Source organism: Ambystoma mexicanum, chromosome 1p (assembly GCF_040938575.1).
Source record: "Ambystoma mexicanum isolate Mex_15411 chromosome 1p, UKY_AmexF1_1, whole genome shotgun sequence".
NCBI classification, from domain to species: Eukaryota; Metazoa; Chordata; class Amphibia; order Caudata; family Ambystomatidae; genus Ambystoma; species Ambystoma mexicanum.
The window spans coordinates 1,236,192,105-1,236,212,337 of record NC_090921.1 but is presented as its reverse complement, the minus strand read 5'-3'; the positions used below and the strand labels follow the sequence as shown (position 1 = coordinate 1,236,212,337).

At 45.2% G+C, this 20,233-nt stretch overlaps 1 protein-coding gene across 1 annotated transcript in view; it reads right to left on the bottom strand.

Moving 5' to 3' along the window:
- The window catches only part of NDUFA4 (NDUFA4 mitochondrial complex associated), an 85,825-nt gene that overhangs the window by 30,423 nt on the left and 35,169 nt on the right, over nucleotides 1-20,233 (bottom strand). The window contains exon 3 of the mRNA XM_069604966.1: nucleotides 3,042-3,102. Within this exon, the coding sequence (XP_069461067.1) occupies nucleotides 3,042-3,102 (61 nt within the window). The remainder of the gene's footprint in view (nucleotides 1-3,041; nucleotides 3,103-20,233) is intronic.

The window sequence follows — 20,233 nt, the reverse complement described above, 5'->3', positions numbered from 1 at the left end:
CAACCATAACCCCCCCCCATTTGAGAGTTGCGTGCTTCTTTGGTCTTTCAAGGCCTCACCAACCAAGAGTCCAAAGAAAAAAAACCCAAGCACAGATGTAATACTGTGGCTCTGCCAACTTTGCAGCCTGCACATTCCATTGAGGCTTTTTAATGATCGCATTTGACGTAAATTTACCTTCCTGCATGATTTTTTTGAACAGCTGCCTGTAAGGAACCCAGCTTTTTTTTACTATCGAATAATCCCATTGAGACCTATTGTAGCAAGGCAAGTCGGGCATTACCAAAGCAACAAACAGTAGCAGTTACAACTAACAATTCTGTGACCAAGAGTAAATCTTATTTACTTTTTCTGGTAGGTGCTCCTATTTTGACCATGGAGCATTACAGTTTTCCGTCCAGTAGTAAACGGAATCCTGGTGTTGAATGCTCCACTTGATACATGGGGTCTGAAGGAGAAAGTTTGCATTTTTTTCTCAATTCACGGATTAAATGTCTTCACTGCTGTTGGTGGTTTCAGCAGGAATGGGCCCAGGTGCTTCAACTGATCATGAGGGGTACAATGTTGTTTTCTCCTCGTGAATATGCTCTATGAAATTCAGATAGTATGACAATTCCATAACTAGCCTGCTATTCTCAAGTGATGTGTACTCTTAATGATACACTGTAGGGGAGGTTGTAACAACTATCCTCCAGAGTGTCCACCCACTTCCTGTAGACATGCACCCGATCGAGATCCTCATCATAGTCATTTGGATCTTCAAGGGCATCATCTAATGGGAATCCTTGTGAAACTAGATGGCAATGCCTTCAGTATTCAAACCCTTCCAGCTGTATCCCATACGTGGGACTCAGTGTGTGCACTGTGCTTTGCTTGGATTTTCTCTCCGTCCGCTCCACCCCGCACCCATCCCCACCCCTTTTGGAGAACTGCAAGAGGCCCTTATGCTGCCTTGTGTAAAGTAAGCAGAGCCTGGGTGGGAGGTTTTGTAAGGAAGACTTTCGAGACACACCCACCCCTTGCTAACTGTACTTTCTCCAGTGCATAGCGTCTTAGCCAGGTCGGGCCCCGAACGTCGGGACTGAACCCCATCTTTCCGCACTCTTCTTGGAGCGGGTACTTCAATGCTTTAGCTCGCATTTTTGGATTATTGTGTGAGGGAGTCTTCATGTCACTTGGGGCCGTTACCATAGTCTGACTCGACAGTCATTTGGAGATGGGGCAGAGTTTACACTTTGTAACCTCTTTCTGTGGCTGCTTGAAAGAGACATCACTATATAACTGAAAAAACTTCAATATCAACTAGTAGATCGTGGACTATGACTAGCAGCTTAATCTAAGCAGTGTCACAAGTCTCAGACATCTATATAGAAGGTACGATTTCAGTTTGGGTTGGACTCTCCTCCTCCCCCCCCCCCCCCCCTTTTGGGGGTGCGATCAAGACCAATTTGCACATGATGGTTCTCCTTTCTGTATTAGCTTGGCAGACAAAGAACGGTCTTGAGGGGTGCACAGAGCAATGCCAGAGGTAAAGATTAATTTGAAACCTTCCAGCCGCTGCTTTTTTACTGTGGGGCCCTGCAGAAGTGACAGGAAAGCCTTTTGAAACCCTCCATAATTTGCTGGTTTTAATATACATATATGGGCCTCAAAAATAATCACTTACCATTGGTGAGGAATAATTCAATCTTTGCTAGTACGATATGGTGTGCTGTGTGCATGTGGAATGATGGGGCGAGTGGCTGGTTAGTAGCTTGAAACTTCCACATACGTCCCACACAGCATTACATCAGTCTTCAAAATTTGGACTCGAGGGCTCTTGGCAAGTAGGAAATGGTGCGCTGTGTATATCTAGGCAGGGCTCGCAAAATAGATTAGCCCACTAGCATTGACTATTAGTTTTTATGAAGGTAGAGTACCATGGGGATGTTAGAAAAAAAAATTCTCATTTACTTGCAGTAAATGGCAGATTCGTAGTGCATGCTTGACGGAATGCAAATATGAAGTGCGCTCATGGCAACATGCAGCATTTTACAAAAAGAACTGGTAAATATTTTGTCAGTCAACTTGGGGCAAGTGCATTTCTCTTAGGTGCTCCACATGCGCATTCTCAATGTCATGGGGCCTAGTAAGATAGTTCTCCCTTGTACCCCCCCCTCCCATGCCTGATCAAGCCCTGAAACAATTCTGTAAACTAAGGAACACACCCTGAAGGTCTAGTCGTATTTAAGAATTTAAAAGGCCTCTTAGAACGGAGGCGAGTGACTTGGTATATGGGCTGAAGAAATGAGGGCAGTGAAGAGATTAGTGAAAAGAATACAACCTACTGCAAACAAACATCAGGCTCTTTCTTTGAAAGTATATCCTGCAAGCAAAGTTCCAGAATGCACAGAAATCGACCCACATCTCCAGAGCAGCGTGTTGCTTGACCAGCTAAAGAATCACTCGTTTTGCGCCATGCATGACCCAATGATCGGGGCTCTAGAGAAGATAATTTTAAGCGGACTGTTTACACTATTTAATACTCCCATTTGTTTTTCAAAATAGGAAGTCAAATTCCAATGGGGCCATTAGGACAATCACAAATATTTTAATTCGAACATCTTGTTACAATTAAAATTAATTGCAATTAAACATTTGAGAGCTCCTTCCTGTGCACTGATCGGATGGTACCAATAACATCAGTTCCATGTGGGGGTGGAAACTAGGCAGGCAATGTGATTTATTTCAGTTTGTCATTTGCCAGGTTGTATGGAACACAAGTGACCCAGGGGCCTGTAAGATTGCCTATGCCAAAGGACCAGAAATATGCAAGGACTATTGTAGGTCACCTGGCCAGTAACACCAACATAACCAACAGGTTATTCTGATCAGTAATCTCAACACATTCAACTTTCAATGTGCACAGCACAACTATTATACAATACAAATTAGCATAAGTGGGTTAAAAGCACGCTTAACACCAATACGAAAAACCATTTTGCACAGGAGGGATGAAGTGCAAACCCAGGGCCACAAATCACAGAAGTAAAATAACCTACCTTGTACTGGTAGTTGGGGCTGTTTTTGCTCCAAGGTTCTGGGTTATTCTTCTTGTCCCAACTGCAAATGCAAGTGGCCAAATGACCAGTTAGTGACATGTCTCAATACAAAATAGTTAAGTGTTCTACATGCTGGATAATAAAGCTGCTCCATGAGAGGCAAGTAGTCTACCTTTTTGTGAAAAAATAAATGCGTATGCTCTAGTAATCAATTTAGGTATAGCATGAAGATAATGGAAACATGTGGATGCTGGGGAGTTACTAGCATGTGGATCAGGCAAGGATAGGGGTACCATTTTAGGCAGCCTATGTACCTCATTCACAGGAGCAATTTTGCTTCAAGATATTGTGGGGGAATGGGACGGGTCAGCAAAGATCAGATCTTGCTATTGGTGTGGATTGGAAAGACATTTACATTAGAATCAAGATCCCACTTACAGGCCCACTGGGCACTGCGTGAAAGAAGGATCTGCAAAGTAAAGTCTAACAGTACACCATGCCCTGCCAATGCAGTTATGATTTGGACGTGATTCAGTAAACAAGCAGGGAGAATTGGTTACGATGCTGCTCACATTCAAAATGTCCCCAACACAAGCTTGACAGAGTCCCACACATTCCTAATTTTCTAGACCTAGTCTTGTGTGGACTCTAGTGGTGCTGCAAGTCAGGTTTTTAACAGTACGTCCAAAACAAGGGGAGGAAAATACGGAGTTGAACCACTACCAAAATTAACAAAAAATATTTGCAGTCTCAATCATTCTAAACCTGTACACCATCATTTAACTACATACAAAAACATAGTACATTACAATGTTATGATAAATAATTCAAAGCACAACATACATCCAATGTCCCTATTATAACAAACGTGTTTCAACACATAGGGGGTAGCTTCTCCCAACCTAACGGTCTACAGTTTGTCATGTAGAAGAAGGTCTTCCTGCTTTCCAATCCTTTTTAGTGGTTTCATGGTTAGATGTCGAAGTCCTCCTGCGTATTTTTAGGGTACCATTCAGAGGACAGGAACCATTTACTTGGCAGGGTGAAGTGGAGTGAAAGTGGTCCTTCGTGGTCCTACTCTGATATTTCCCAAGTGAGAGAGTCTTTTCACCATTAACAAGGAGGAGCTGCAGCGACCGACACGGCAACAACCTCAAAATCCCCAGTCAGGCAGAGTGAAAGTGGTTATTCGTGGTCACTCGGGGGCAGACGGGCTGGCGAGGGAAACTGGCGATTGTCATTCCAGCTGGTGAAGCGAGCGACTATCCAGGGGTATTTCCAGAGCCTTTAGTGGAGCCGCGCTGGATGTGAAATCAGGTACCTACGTATCAAACTGAAACGATATGCTCTCACTAACACAAAAGAGAAATTAATTGTGTCTATTATTCCCATCTGGCCCACGGCATATATTGCCCTTTGGAGAGTCTTGTTGGGGAACGCTTTGACTACCGTTTTAGATTTTCGAATTGTGTTCCACCACATCCCAGTTTCAAGCTAAAGGCACGGGCTGCAGAGTAAAATAAGGTAGCAAGTTGCGTGGGGGGGGGGGGGGGGGGGAGTGTGTTGTCTTAATTTGTCGTGGCCCACCTACACTTACCCTTATATTGCCGCCCCCTTTTCCTTTTTCGTAATGCCGGGAAAAGCTGAAAGCTGCTGTAAAGCAGTGGGTACCCGGGGAAAGAAACCGTACGGTTTACGTTCATCTAAACAATCTAACGACATTGGTGCAGAACCACAGAGGGCCGGCAAGGAGGGGAGGGTGGGGCACAAGGATTAAGAGTTGGGGCAAAAAAAACCCATTGATGCCTTTTTTCCTGTTAAAATACCAGCCCAGGCAACATCATTGCCCCCCCATTGCTCCTATAGCGGAGGTTGATAGAAGTTACTTACCGTTGGATCTTGATAATGATTCACTTCTCCAGCTGTGCTATGCCCTTCAGGAACGTACAACCCCTACTGTAGGTGGGAGGAAATGAGAGGCTGCAGGAAAAGCACAAACAGTTGCAACTACCTCTATCAGACCCCCTACCAGGAGAAGAGGTCCAAGTTCTGTCACCATCAAGGAGCAAGGTAATCCAGGGATCTGCGCCCCCTACAGGGGTGGTGAGGGGTATCCCACTGGCTACTGAAATAAAGGTTACCCCGTCAGCCCAGCACAGGGGTGGCAGCTAGGTTATCTGCTAGCCCTAACATGTTCTATGGAACCGCACTGCACAGAGGAGTATATAGAGTATAGTTCTCAAGAGACCTCTAAACCATAATAATGGTATTTTAAATTTTGCGGTTAAAATTCTATTCAAATTGTGCGGCACTATACACGAAGACCTGAAACTGCAGGAGGTTGCAATAGCAAGTATACAAGATCACCTAGCAATTTTAAATCAACCTAAAGAAAGGGCAACCATTGACCTGCGGGGGTGATGCCCCTCAAAAATCAACTACTGCAATAGGGATGTCCCAAGACTGCCACTGTGGAGCAACCGGTAGTGAATCTGGATTTGGCAACATCACCATCCCTTGCTGAGTTGATAAAGGGTTCATCAGACTTGGGGTTTGCAACTAATCAGGGGAGACAGGCAAAGCAGAACACATTGATGCCACAAATAAAGACAATCACTAGCTGGCGACTTTGAGTGACAAACATGAAAGGAACTGTCCTCCACTAAACTCAACTTTGCACCCCTGAAGCTCCAACAGGACCAAAAAAAATAAAAAATAAAAAAAATAAAACAGCAAGACGCAAAAGACTGTCGGCTCAGACCGTGGGCACACTAACTAGCTGGCTGATGGAGGAGGGACCGGCTTGTACAATGTCCACTCGGGAGGAGGATAAAGCTAGTAAACAGTCACATGCTGCTTGTAATCATGTAGTTGGATTAAGCAGCCCACCACAGGGGAATCAGTGCCTACCGGCTGTTGCATTATGGCCCCTAGTAATGCTGATGCTCCCTCTACCGATACCTCCCCTGTACATTCTTCTCCCCCTTGGTATTACCTCAGAAAACTGACTATTGCACCCAAGGTAGTAGTGCTTTGTCACTGTTCAATAAGGTACCCTCTCTCAGGTTACTTAATACTGGAGACTAAGACTACCAAAATCCATTGTAGTCTGCCTGAGACCATAGCCCTTATTAGATTACATGCTGCATCTCTGGGATATCTAGGGTACGACCTGGATATACCAGTAAGGATGGAAATCTCAGAAGGATGTGTTAAATGCAACTGTTCTAAATCTAAACCAGCTGTATCTAAAGGTGAATTGAAGGCAGTAGTTACATAGAACGATAACCAAGGGTGGGAATGGCTAAAGAACACGATTGCCACAAAAACATGCCCAGATTGAAATTGGTCAAGTGAGCTGGAATACTAGGGGTGTCAGCCACTGGTTAAATGGGGGTGGTGCCCAGGAAGTCTTGTTTGCCCACAAAGTTTGTGTTGCAAGAGACTTGGATCACATTTAAGGTGGAATTTGATGGCTATGTGACCTATCAAGCAGTGGCCACCAAGGGGGAGCTTGGACGCCCCAAGGGAGGCCTATTAATGGTAATAAAGTCGACCTATAACCCGAGACGGGTAAATTATCCTAAACCTGGTGACAATGTGTTAGCCGTGTCTGTGACCATACCTCAGAGGAGGAAAGCAACAAGAACTGTTCATCATTGACGTATATGACCCACCAGGTACCGTGATGTCTGAGCCCATTTGTGAGCAATTGGACACCATATTAATGAATTTAGTTAAAGATAATGAAAGTAACTTGATCAGATTATGTGGTGATCTAAATGCGAGATGTGTGGATTTAGAAGGTTGTGGTAATTATAGCAATGTAACCGACTATTGCCGTATGCCGCAAATTACCTCTAACACAAAAGGCAAGGTATGGCTAGACTATTTAAATGAATGGAGGTGCACAATCCTGAATGGCCATACAACTGGTGATAACCCTGGTCAAACAACATGGGTGGCGGGAGCCAAGAGAGCAGTTCTGGACTATGTGGTGGTTTCTGAATGCCTACTTGGCAAAGATATTGGCTTACATAACATTTTTAGTGACCATGCCCCAGTTACCCTGACTGAGTGGGGGAGGGGGAAGGGATCTGGGAATATATGTAGTAATGTGATCACAAGTCATTCAGGAAACCGGATAAGGTCAACATTGAAAGAATGAGCATTTTGACTTTCCCTGAGGGTTGTTGTATGAAGAGTGTATTAAGGGGGAAATCTCCTGAGGAGATTGAGGTGTGGCTACAATCTCAATCTCTCACCGTTTCTTTTTAAGAGACCCTAGGTTCCCAAAATCAAATGGAAAGCAGTTGAACGTGGCAAGTTTGATATTAAGATCCGGGATCGCAAACTGTTAATGCAGCGAGAGATTCGAGCTTGCAGATTGGCTTACACTCAAACTGAGCCAGCAGGAGAAGTTGACCCAGATTAAGTGTATCAAGCGGCAGTATCACTCATGGTTATAACACTATCGCAAGTCACAACAATGTGAAAAATTGGAAAACTTCATACAGACTCTTATGAGCAGAAACGCACGAAGAATCTGGCAAACACTTGCAGAGGCAGGAGGGGGAGAAGAGACTAAGAATAGTGAATCCCATTGGCGAGGAGCAGTGGGTAGAACACATTAAGAAGTTCAATATCTGCTCCCTCCATTGTGCAAACACATGACCTCTTCAAGTCATAAAATGATAAAGCAGGCTATTTTAGCACTTAAACCCTCTAACGCCCCAGGCCCAAATGGGCTAGCAAACAGTATTTAAAAAAACTATCCAGACAATTGGGCACAGGTACTTTTGACACTCTTTTCGTGTCTGCAGGTCTGCTGTGATCCCGTCTACATGGAGAAGGTCGGTACTTGCAGTCTACAAAAAGGGAGATCGATGTAACGCTGGTAACTACCGACTTCTCTCCATGCTTGACGTAACCAGCAAAATATTCACGACATTTGTCCTTAGGGAACTTGAAAACTGGGTTGTAACAAATAAAATCTTGTATTATGCTCAGACAGGGTTTAGACCTGGTTCTGGGACAGCACATATCAGGGTCCTGGATCAATTAATTAACACAGAGCAATAAAAATGCCACCCTGTATAGTCTTCGTTGACTTCTGCAGTGCTTTCGTCCAAGTCAAACGGGAGACTTTGTGGGCTAAGCTAAGTGGCTTAAAGTGCCCCGGCTGGATACTACATGTACTGCTGAGCTTACATAGTAACAGTGCCAGACAACGAGGGAGAGGCCACCGATCCCATTTCTATCAACAAGGGAGTTAAACAGGGCTGTGTGGGGGCACCTATGTTTTACAATCTATATATTGCTGACTTGCTACCTCGGATGGCTACCAAAGCAAATTGCCCTCCTAAGCTAGGGGATACTCCCATTGTAGGCATGCTCTATGCTGATGACTTCATATTATTTGACTGAAAGTTATCAGGAGTTAAGAGCATGCTAGAGGAGTTGGCCCTCTACTTGAGCCAACTGGGTCTTACCATTAACCCGGGGAAAACTAAAATTCTGGCAATTGCTAAGTGGCCCCAGTAGTTCAGGGGTCGAGACAAGTTTGGGTAGAAGTATCGATCACTCTTATCCATATTTGGGGTTAGAATTCGACACCCGCCCTAATTACAATCTGATCATCCTCCAAAAAAAGAACGGGCAAAACTCCTCATATTGCAGGCCTGTAAATTCGCTAAAGGAACAGCAGGGTATAGCATTGTTGGGATTATCAAACTTTACCAACAGTGCTTCGTCCCGGCCATTTTCTATGGCCTGGAGGCATTAGCGATACAAGATTTGAACTGGCTCAATATATTAGAGGGCCAGTACTGGCGTGCAGTATTGGGTATGGGTCCAGCCTGCTCTGTTCAGTATTTAAGTTGGAATTCAGGCATGAGGTGTGTTCTATCTGAAATCCATTTCCACTTTCTCATGCAAATTGCCTAGCTTGGCTGGTAACAACTTTGATAACGAAAAGTCAGCCCAGGGTAATAGTTAGTTAAACAAGTCTTTTTTTGCTGATCTAGATTGGTCTTATGACGAGAACAATGCCATTCATACATTTAAAAAAAAAAAAAAAATTATACAAAAACATATGGGACTGGACCCAGAACTATACCCACTTGTCCGCTTTGAAGGGGTACAAGGCCGTAACATGTAATCCAGAGATACAGAAAGACCCAATAATACTTGATACTATGCCCTGACCCGGAGATACGTCAATTTATGCGAAAGCTGCGGACTAACCAGCTTCAGGTACTAGCGGTTGTCAGACCACAGCTGGGCATTTTACCAAAGGATAGGTGCTGTTGTATCTGAGATGGGAGAACATCTAGAAACTAGGCACGTTTTAACTCTGTGCCCTCGTTTCGGCCCACTGTATATGTGCTTGCTGGGAAAGTTGGCAAATAATTATACCATCAAGGGAGAGTCATTCTGGGATTACTGTTTGAACAGACTATTGGGACACAGTTGGCATTATATAGGGTATGGGTTAGAGTTAAAAGTTTATCATCAAATCCGCCAACTGTAGCTGAACAGAGTGGAATTGGAGCCGGTGGCAGGATACAAGTGTAACTGCTTGAGCTTATCCCAAAAATTATCATGCATTGAGTGTGCTGTCTGTCACATTCCCGAGGTCCCAAGCTATTGGGCCTCCTAGGAACTGGCCCCTACGCTTGGTGTTACGCGTCAGGTGTTGTGTTATATATGATGTTCTGTATATTCTATTTATGTATTGCAGTTAGATTTTATATGTTATATTTTTATAATATTCATGTGGAGATTGTATGTATTAAGTTATTGGATATATTGGTATTCTGTATTGTTTGTGTAAAGTTCAAATTTGAACTAATTCACAATAAAATTATTTACTTGGGCTCTATTGTGTGCTGAAAACTAACGCAGCTTAAATGGAAATAGTCACAGAATAGTGATGTTTCAAATATAAACATTCAAATGTACTAAAATGTTTGTTGATATTAAATACAGTACAATCGAGCATACAAGGCATTAGTTCATGGAATGCAACGGATGAGCCAAATAACGACTTGTTTGTGTCCAACACCTAATCATGCAGAGTAGGTCGGGATGGGATCCTAGGGCTCGATCTGATCTGGGACAGGCATTACATGAAGAAATAAATAAACAGTTCTACTAAATGAGCCAGTATAGAAAGTCTCTTCACTGCACCCAATGGACCCTAAACTTTCTGCTTTTATTTTTGATCCCACCAAAACAAAAAGAGTTGAAGAGTTGATGGCTGGAAGGTTTAGATTAAATCTTGACCTCTGGCATTGCTCTGGGCAACCCTCCAGACCATCGTTCTTCGCCTGCCAAGCCATTACAAAAGGGGAAGACCATATGCAAATCAGGCTTGGCCCCAACAAGGCCGAAACATGTCTGGGTTGCTTGGTTTTCTGTGCAGAGGGGACCTGGCCTAGCAGTTCGGGCTGGGCTGCTACCCGATTTGCACATGGCTGGTCCCCTTTTGCAATGGCGCAGACGGGCTAAAAAACAGTGGTGTGGAAGGTTGCCCAGAGCAATTGCCAGTGGTTTAGATTCATTCGAAACCTTCCACCCATCACTTTTGTGGTCAGTTTATTTTTGATCCCGACTTGTACCTTTTACACTGATCTACACTTGCCTTTTGCTAATCTGTTATGGGGAAACAGACACGTACCTCAGGCTGCCAGTACTTGTTCCCCTTAGTTTTGTTACTTGGTTACTACTTTTAGTTAATACTGTTACACTTTTTTGGTTTCTGGTCGAGGTTCAGAAGGCACAGTTTCCATACCAGGCGTTGCAATGGGTTGTTCCTACAGAGAACTGACTAGGGCCATATTAAGTTCAGGCAGAGGAGTAGTGCTTCACTGGAGTTGGTGCCGGTCAGCTGAAGAAAGGGTGGGTTCTCAGAACAATGGGCGGCTCTTCTTCATAGGGGACTTCATTCAAACTCTCAGTGCAGGATTCCTTTTATCCAATATCTGGCCTGGAAGCTTGCCCAGGTACACCACTGTTAAGGATCTGCAACCAGGCAGTGACTAAATCATGATAGCCACTTGCAACATTTGCCCATCAGACAATTGGGCACCAGACCAAACATCTGGGCTCCACAAGCCACCTCTTTTCTGGGGAAGCTGCTGCTTGCTCAAGCAAAGTGCATCCTTTACATGGCAATTGCAAACCCGACAAAAGCAGCAAGAAGGCCAAACAATACGGGCAAAAGCAAAATCTTGTGGCACAGCCATATTTGCAGGCTAGCCATCTGAGAGGCATAATCCTCTGCAGTACCCTTAGGGAACACTACATACAATTATGTCTACAAGTGGTAGTACAATTTCACCTTTGGTACAAGCCTGTGCTACACAGTTAGAGTGGTAGCAGTAGCGGAGCAGCCAGACTTCTCTCAAGAGCAAATGAGTAGTAATAGGGATTGAACCAAGGACTACAATTACTGTGACTCAAACACGGACACAAGGTTTCAGGTTAAAAATATATAAGTACATTTATTTTTAAACCATCTGTTCACAACAAAACCACACTAAATATACCACACACAACCAATTCCTTTGGATCAGGCCAATTCAAGGTAAGTACATTGGGATTTGACAGATCGGTGTTGTGAAACAAAAGACGTTACCTTGGGTTTAAGCAGCGCTCACTTTGACAGTAATGACGGTCTTACGAAAGAAAAGCGTACCTGCGGGAAGAATTGTAACCGTAGTCAAAACACATTTAGAACATTGAATAAAAACCAAGGAATAGGGGACTCGCGGTTCCTGAAGCTTCAGTCACGGGGACAAGGAGGACGACGCCTGGAGCGATCTGCACTACCCAGGGATGAGGCCAGCAGCAGCAAAGCAAAGGTGAATAAAAAGGTGCGCTTCTTTAAAACAGGAGAGGGCTCTTCTGATGGCTATCCGGACCACTACAGCTTCGGGCAGCGATGTTCGACCCAGAAGAGGATTCTCTGGCTGTAGAAGGTGAGCTGGTTGATCCCCACCAGGTTCAAGGGAAGACGACTCCGGACTGGATCTTCTGTCGTTGAAGGGTAGATAGCTCAGGACTGCAGCAGGGCTTCACCGGGACTCAGGAGTTGCAGTAGCCGTCGTCTTCTGCGCTTCTCTTCGGTTCTTGTAGTTCAAGTGGCTACTCCGACTTCCGGCCCAAGAGTCTACCTTTTATGCCAAAACCCTCCATTCACACAGCCTGGCTGTCAATCACACAGCAGGGGGCGGTTGTCCAGACCGGACAACCACCTCAGCCAATGGACATAAAGTGCGACTTGGGTCTCCAAGGAGACCCTGTGCAGGGGGTTACTAAACCCCTCCCTCACATTCAGCCCACCTAGACACCCAGACCCCAAAGGAGGGCTTCTTTGCAGAAGCCCACCAAAGGACAGTGAACAAAGAAGGCAAACCTGGTTTGCTGCGCAAAGTAAAACGCAAGAAGGATGTGAACACAAAGAAATGGCGACTAAACCTGACCGGAGCCAAAACAAAACATTTGGTCAAGCGGGTTTATGTTCGAGGCTAACACAATAGCCTAAAACAGTACCACGTTTATATACTATAATCGCGGTAGAAAAGTTAGGGTAGATACCACTGCTACCAGCCAAGTCTGAGTGTTAAGGGAGCGAAACAAGGCTCCAGGAGGTAGACAAAAAGGGGTTAGAGTGAACCCTTTCCAATACTCCATGCAAGATGGGGTGTATTGGGTATGTAGGTTAAATGACTAAAGTAAATGGCAATTTTAGCTGTTTCTGGGGGACAGTAGTCAGCCCCAGAAAAATGAAGTCAGCAGGAAGTCTTAGAGACAACCCTGAGTCACTGCACTGAGGGTGCTGTGGAACACAAACAGTTGGGCCCATGAAGTGGTGTGGCTCCAGAGCCCAAGATCACACAAAAAGTAGAAATACACATGGCAAAACCCATGCAAGAGTGGGCAAAAGGTACACTTACCAGGTGGAAAAAATAAACCCCATGAATCCAGCAAAGCTGCTGAGGGACTTACTAGGTAAGGGAAATTAGCCATAAATCCCAACACCATCCTTAGTAGTTTTTTTTTTCTGGAAAATGCAAGTGCAAGAGTAAAAAACAGATCTGCTGCTGCCAAATCTTAGTCAAGCCCCAAAAAAAAAAAAAAACAATCCTTTAGGGCTTGTGAAAAACTGAAGGAGAAATCACCCTGGAACTAATTTACAAGGAGACCATGAACCAGGGAACGGAGGCATTCTCCGTGCAGTTGTGAATTACTTTTTAGGAACTTCTTTTGGCACTTTGAACTTTAAAGATGGCCTGCGGACAAGCAGCTAAGAGACATTGCACACTTGTTATGTTTTCAGCATTAAGGGTCAGGATAGGATTTTGACCATGGGACAGAACCTTACTTGGACATTGGCATAACATTAGTTAGGGCGAGATCTGATTTTCTCAATCCCCTTTTCTTTGGAAATAAACGTTTATAGCAACCACCATGACAACCCTGTAACTGTATCTTGCTCCCGAATCCTCACAGTATATACACACCATCCCTAAACATAGCCAACCAACTTCGATTCTGGTAGCACAACCAGGCCTTCCCAGGTGTGGCAATGCAATCTCTAGCTCTCAGAAGGCAGTTACACCTTTCTGAGCAGGAAGGGGTATTCTACATCCTTTTACCACTGCCAACCACATGCTTGTTAAGTAAAAAGCTAACCTACACCAATTTCAGATAACAGACCATAAGGACAAGTGGGGGGAGGGGGGCAAGAGAGCCGGGAATGCACATGGTCTAAAAGCAAGAAGCGTTGATTTTGCTACCGGGATCTTTAAAGGTTAACACTCCATTTGTGACTAAAATTTCTGAAACCAATACTCCAAATTGTTACTGCCCAACTTAAAAAAAGAAGCCAACAATTTCACTACATTTACCCTAAAGAGCCACTTCCTACATAGAATTGTCTGGTAGCCAGCCTACAACCAGAATCAAAAAGAAGGTTAATGGTAAGTTACAGGGGAATTTAGGTGCTCCCAGTGAGATCTTGGCTACAGGATCACAATATAGTACAGACAGGAGGTCCCTCGAAGTGACAGGGCAGACTAGTACAATATAATTGTCAACTAATTTAAATATATACGCTTATTTAATTAAAATAATATTTTACTAGTTTTGAACAAGTGCTAAAATCATAATATATCTCATCTGAGTGAATTGATGATGAGTCTGTGCGCTAACACCACAATTCAATATGTTCGTGCAACTAAACAGATAACCACTACACGTAGGTTCAAACAAAAAAACAAGATCATGACATGAAACAATTTGATTATAGTCATCGTCACAAAGCAGTTCGATTCACAAACATTGATGGGCCCAGATATCTAAATAGGAACAAAATCTTTATCTGGGAAGAGATGGTCTATGTAGCGACTCTAATTGGTTATGACACGTTTCGGGCCAATGTGAGCCCTTCATCAGGTAAGGATATCTGGATTATAGTGTGTTTTCCTTAGTTTTAGTGTCACAACAGGTTAAGGTTTGCTTCTAGAGCATGGGGAAAATTCGACTCGTTTTGAAACGTGCTGATGCGTGTGCGTGGCACACAATGTTTTAGATTTACGGTTTTCGACTACTGCATCTTCACTGTCGTGTAAGAGGTCCAAGGGACTGTATCTGTCAACTGACGATACGAGTGGTGTTCAATGGAAGATGGAATCTGATTTACATGGAGGGCATGGCATGTCATGCACTTGTTGAAGTTAGTTCGTGGGTATACGTTCCGTCCGGCATTCAGGGCTGCTGTTTTGCCACATCCTGCTTTTGCGGATCAGCAGGACGTGACGTAACAGCAGCCCTGAATGCTGGCCAGAACACATGCCCACAAACTAACTTCAGCAAGTGCGTGACATGCCGTGCCCTCCCCCCCCATGTTAATCAGATTCGTCAGTTGACACGAGGATACAGTCACTGGCACTCTTACTACGCCAGTGAAGACGCAGTGGTAGAAAACAGTTATTTATTTCACGCAGTTGCAGTTTGTACTGCAACGTAGCATGGGTTAAGTCAATTGGAAAAACGGGAACGCTAGTATCTATAGAGGCTGCAATGTGGATTTGCCAAGCATCTTTTGAGGTGACCCTCCAGAGCTGTTGGATGAGCTACAGTGGGAGTGGTCAGTTTCGAGAAACACTGCATGTTAAATCCAATTGTGAATAAATCTTGCCACTGTGCCGTTTTCAGTTCATTCTGATGTCCTAAACCAATTAGGGTATTTTCTTATTCCAAAAGCTGGACTGAGATTATGTGCATTGGCATCTGCTCATTTTTATTTTCTCCTTGTAGTTTTGCAGTCAAAAATGATGCCCGTTTATTTACATTGACCTGGGCGTTGTGTGTGGGGGTTGAGGGATGGAGCGGGGGTCTTCCACAAAGAGGTCTCCAATGACGAGATGCATTGCCATTCAAACTCCTCTTTGGTACAATAGGCATGATCAGGTTGTTCAAGAGTACCGACTAGATACACTGCCCTACACTTCTTGCCCGGACTGGCTGACGGATCGCATATCCCTGCCAATCCATAGCCAGTAGGCGTAGCCAGACGCTCGCCCAAAGGACCTCGCACCAAGGACAACACCTGTCCGTTGGCAGAACCCTGGCTGCAACTGGTGAGCGGCAGTGGAACAGGAGCTCCTTATCACTGCAGATCCGACCAGAGCCCCAGGGATCCAGAGGCAAGCCATCGGGCAACACCTCACATAGCCCCCACCTTCAGAGCAGATGCTGCCATAATTCGTTTCAATAAGTGCTAGCAGAGGTAAGCCACAATTGCGCACCTTCAGCGAATTATATGTTAGCAGCACGAAGAAATGAATATTCGCCATTATCCAACACAAGTTACCCCTTGTAAAGATGAGATGGCCGCCACAGACGCATAACCACAGCAAGAGTACCGACGAGATACACTGCCCTACACTTCTTGCCCGGATTGGCGGACCGATCGCATATCCCTGCCAATCCATAGCCGGACGCTCGCCCAAAAGACCTTGAAACAAGGACAACACCTGTCCCGTGCCTGTCCGTGCCGCCAGTGCGCCTTCGCGAGTCACTCTGCCCAAATAACTTAGTTCCCGGCAGAGGAGTCAGTGCTTGCAAACATCCCCATAGTTATAAAGTCCGACACAACAGTAACCGCACGTCCTTACGCATGTTAAGCGGCAGTGCCAGTCACCCCCTCAGTAATAACTACAATATGAAGTAAACATGGCATATTTGCAATATTCTACTGTTTAACTGTTAACTTCAAAACATGTTTACCCGTGTCGATATAGGCGATTGCACCGATCTGTAACCACCTCCCTTTATTGCAATACGCACTGCTATTAGGCATGAATAATTATTCTCTGCACCAATATTGTACTGCTGAATTAACGAGGCTGATTTTATACGTTGCCTGCATATTCTACTGCTCATGCATAGTCAAGGTGACATCCCGTTTCCATTAATGCACGATTACTATAGTAGCAATGACTCAGCAATTATCTGGTTGACGCATCCGCACATCAACTCACAGTATCTCTTTAGGCCTATGTACTGCTGGCGCATAGTAATACACTCTGCTTAGCCCCTTGCTACATACACTAGCATATATACTTTGTCTCACTCACATTTTTTGGTTACATTGCGTAATTAACCCAATCATTGCGCAACCTACATCACCCGAACCTTGACCCTAGCTAGCCTTATTTAGTGCTATCCAAAGACATAATTCGGACAGCTATAAACACTTATACCCAACTCGCCCAAGTATGATACTCTCTAGTCAAGGTATACTACATTGCATAGCTTCAATACTTACCTTCGCTATAGTATACACATTACTGGGAGCAGACCAAACACCAACACAACTCACATTCAACATTATACCCATTACTGTTACAAATTGGAATCAATGCCCCACTTCAAACCCCTCAGCACTCTGCACCCAAGGACATTCATTCAGTTAGGAAGAGGTCTAGCACACTTTGTCCTAGACATCACCCCCTACCTTGCCCCAGGCCATGTCTACCTAGGACACCAGCATTCACCACTATAGCACCTACCCCCACCCACAGTATACCTACATCCAAGCTCATACTGGGCAAAACCCAGTGCCGCCGGTTCACAACAAGGACCCATACTCTTATCCCACGCACCAAACCTATTTTAGGTAAACAAAGAACAAATAGATTATCCTCTCTCACCCCGACTACTATATCTGCCAAAGACAGTACTAAATACCACCAGACCAACAGCAAAGCCTCCATCTTACCTACTGCTCCGACTCAGGGCAAGCCAGCACCCAAATTCAACTACACTAATACCCCTAACCAACCCCACCGCCACCTCTCATCACAGACAACAGCCAAGAAAGGTTCACCACAACCACTCCCTATCAATGGCTTGCCAACCAAAGTAATCCACTAAAAGGTGCCCTTCAACGTCAGATCTTAAGCGCTCAAGCCATAGATACCCATGATTTGATCCTCGAGTATGACCTAGATTTCATCGCCATAACAGACTTGGCTTCACGCAGCCTCAGGCCCACTGCTCTCCCTAGCTTTACCTTCTGGCTACTCAATACTTAGATCGACAAGAAAACACAGGAGGTGGAGTCACCATAATCTTTAAAACAATTCAAGCTTAGAGAATGCAAAATAGAAACATTACCAGGATACGAACTGCTGGCGCTCAAAATTGCTACAGACCCCAACACTACCCTCAACTTCCTGTACACCCAGTAAGGGAATAGTTTCTTACCTGCAACTCCATTTCTCCAGCATTGGTCTCTTTCATGGATTCCCATGCTTAGAATATTCCCTGTCAGGCTGGGAATCCTCGGTAAGTTATATGACATTTTCCATAGGAAAAATTTCAACACTTGTGTCCTATCTACGTCGTATTGGGCCGCGCACGCCGGCGCCACTAGGACGTAGGGGTATATATAGCTCTGCCCCCGCATCTCTCAGATTTCAGCCCCCCAAAGTAGTATGGGGGGCGAGGGGATCTCTGGTTTGCATGTTCAGGGGAGGCCGGAGGGCGCATGTGAATCCATGAAAGATACCAATGCTGGAGAAATGGAGTTACAGGTAAGAAACTATTCCCTTCTCCAGCATTGGATCTTTCATGGATTCACATGCTTAGAATAGATTGTATAGCAGTATCCCCCAACATTGGAGGCGTGTATGCAAACCAACATCACAACAAGCACAGTGCCCACTTACTTGGCAACACATTATATTACAGCATGTTCACTGTACAAGCCCAGTGCCCACTTACTATGGCAACACATTACATTATAGTATGTTCACTGAAAAAGACACGACACTTTAAAGCATAGTTGCCGAAGGATGCAACCCCACTTGGGGCTTACCTTATTGGAACAGGTGACGTAGTACTGCCTGCCCCATCTGTGTATCTTCAGCATGTTGCTGTGCGAGACAGTAATGTCGGGTAAACGTATGTGGTACCGACCAGGAAGCCGCTTGGCAGATATCGCCCAGCGGAATTCCGGACCACAAAGCCGTTGACGATGTAGATCTTGTCGAATGGGCCCTTGGACGCTTTTCTAGCGGCTTTCCGGCCTTGGAATGACAAGAAATGGCCGAAGACACCCATCTGGATAGTCCTTGTTTTGAAATCGCTTTACCCCTAGCCGCAGGACCATAAGCTACGAAGAGTTGTCTCGTGTCTCTGAAGCTTTGAGTGCGATGGAGATAAAATTTCAAAGCTCTTTTAACGTCCTAAGTATGGAGAGTCTTCTCTGCCACTGAAGACTGTGTTGGAAAGAATGTAGGCAACACTATAGCAGCGTGTTTATGGAACATGGAAGGTACCTTGGGTATGAAATGCGGGTTAGTGGCTAGCACGACTATTACTGAAAAACCTCAAATACGGAGGGTCGATAACTAGAGCTTGCATTTCCGACAGGCGATGAGCAGAAGTAATGGCCATCAGGAAAGCCAATTTCCAAGACAAAAATGTTAATGATGTCGATGACATTGGTTCAAAAAGGGGGGGGGGGGTTTCATCAGGGCTGCCAGGACCAGGTTCAGACTCCAGATCGGAGGAAACAACTTCTTGGGAGGAAAGGTTCGAAACAACCCTTTAAGGAAGTGTTTAACTAGGCGGTCACTGAACAGTGGAGTGGAATGTCTCTTCCGAGTAAATCTCGAGATGGCAGCTAGATGCACCTTTATGGATGAGACAGATAACCCGTTATTTGCCAGGAGCAACAAGTATGGTAGGAGTTGTTCCGGTGTGATCGCCTGCGGGACCAGAACTGGTTGACCTGCGCACCATATGCAGATCCTTTTCCATTTGTATGTGTATGAAGTGTTCGTGGAAGGTGCCCTTGCGGCTTGCAAAATACGACGGCAATCCGCTGGAATCGCTAACGCGCCAAACTCGGCGAAATCAGGAGCCAGGCCGCCAGACTGAGGTTGTCCGGGTCGTGATGCCAAACGGTCCCTTTCTCCTGAGACAGAAGGTTGGGGATCTTCTGGAACCTCATTGGTTCTGCTGCTGAGAGGTGAAGTAGATCGGAGAACCACACTTGTCTGGCCCAATACGGGGCCACCAGGATCACCCGACAAGGATATCTGTGGATCCATTGCAGAGGCCGACGGATGAGAGGGAATGGGGGGGGCATACAGAAACTTGCCCGTCCACGGGAAGGAGAACGCGTCCCCTAGCGAGTCTTGTTATGGCCACCTGCTCGCGTATTGGGAGCATTTCTTGTTGTCTCTCGTCGCAAAGAGATCGAGGGCCGGATGCCCCCATTCTGCGAAGACACGGTGCAGTTGCTGATCGTTCAGTTCCCATTCGTGTAGACAATTCATCTCTCTGCTGAGAGCGTCTGCTTGCACATTTTTCACTCCTGGTAAGTGGAACCCCAACAGATGTATGTTGTGTTGTAGGGCCCAATGCCAGATCTCCTGGGCCTCCATCGACAGGCTCCTGGAGCGAGTTCCTCCCTGCTTCCGTAGATAAAACATGGTTGTCGTGTTGTCTGTCATGATTCTCACCACCGAGCCCTTTATCTGTGGCAGAAAGGATTTTAGGGCCCAACGCACCTCCCTCAACTCTAGCAGGTTGATGTGGAGGGACGACTCTTCCGATGACCAACGACCCTGAACCTGTATGAGTCCAGATGCGCTCCCCACCCAGTT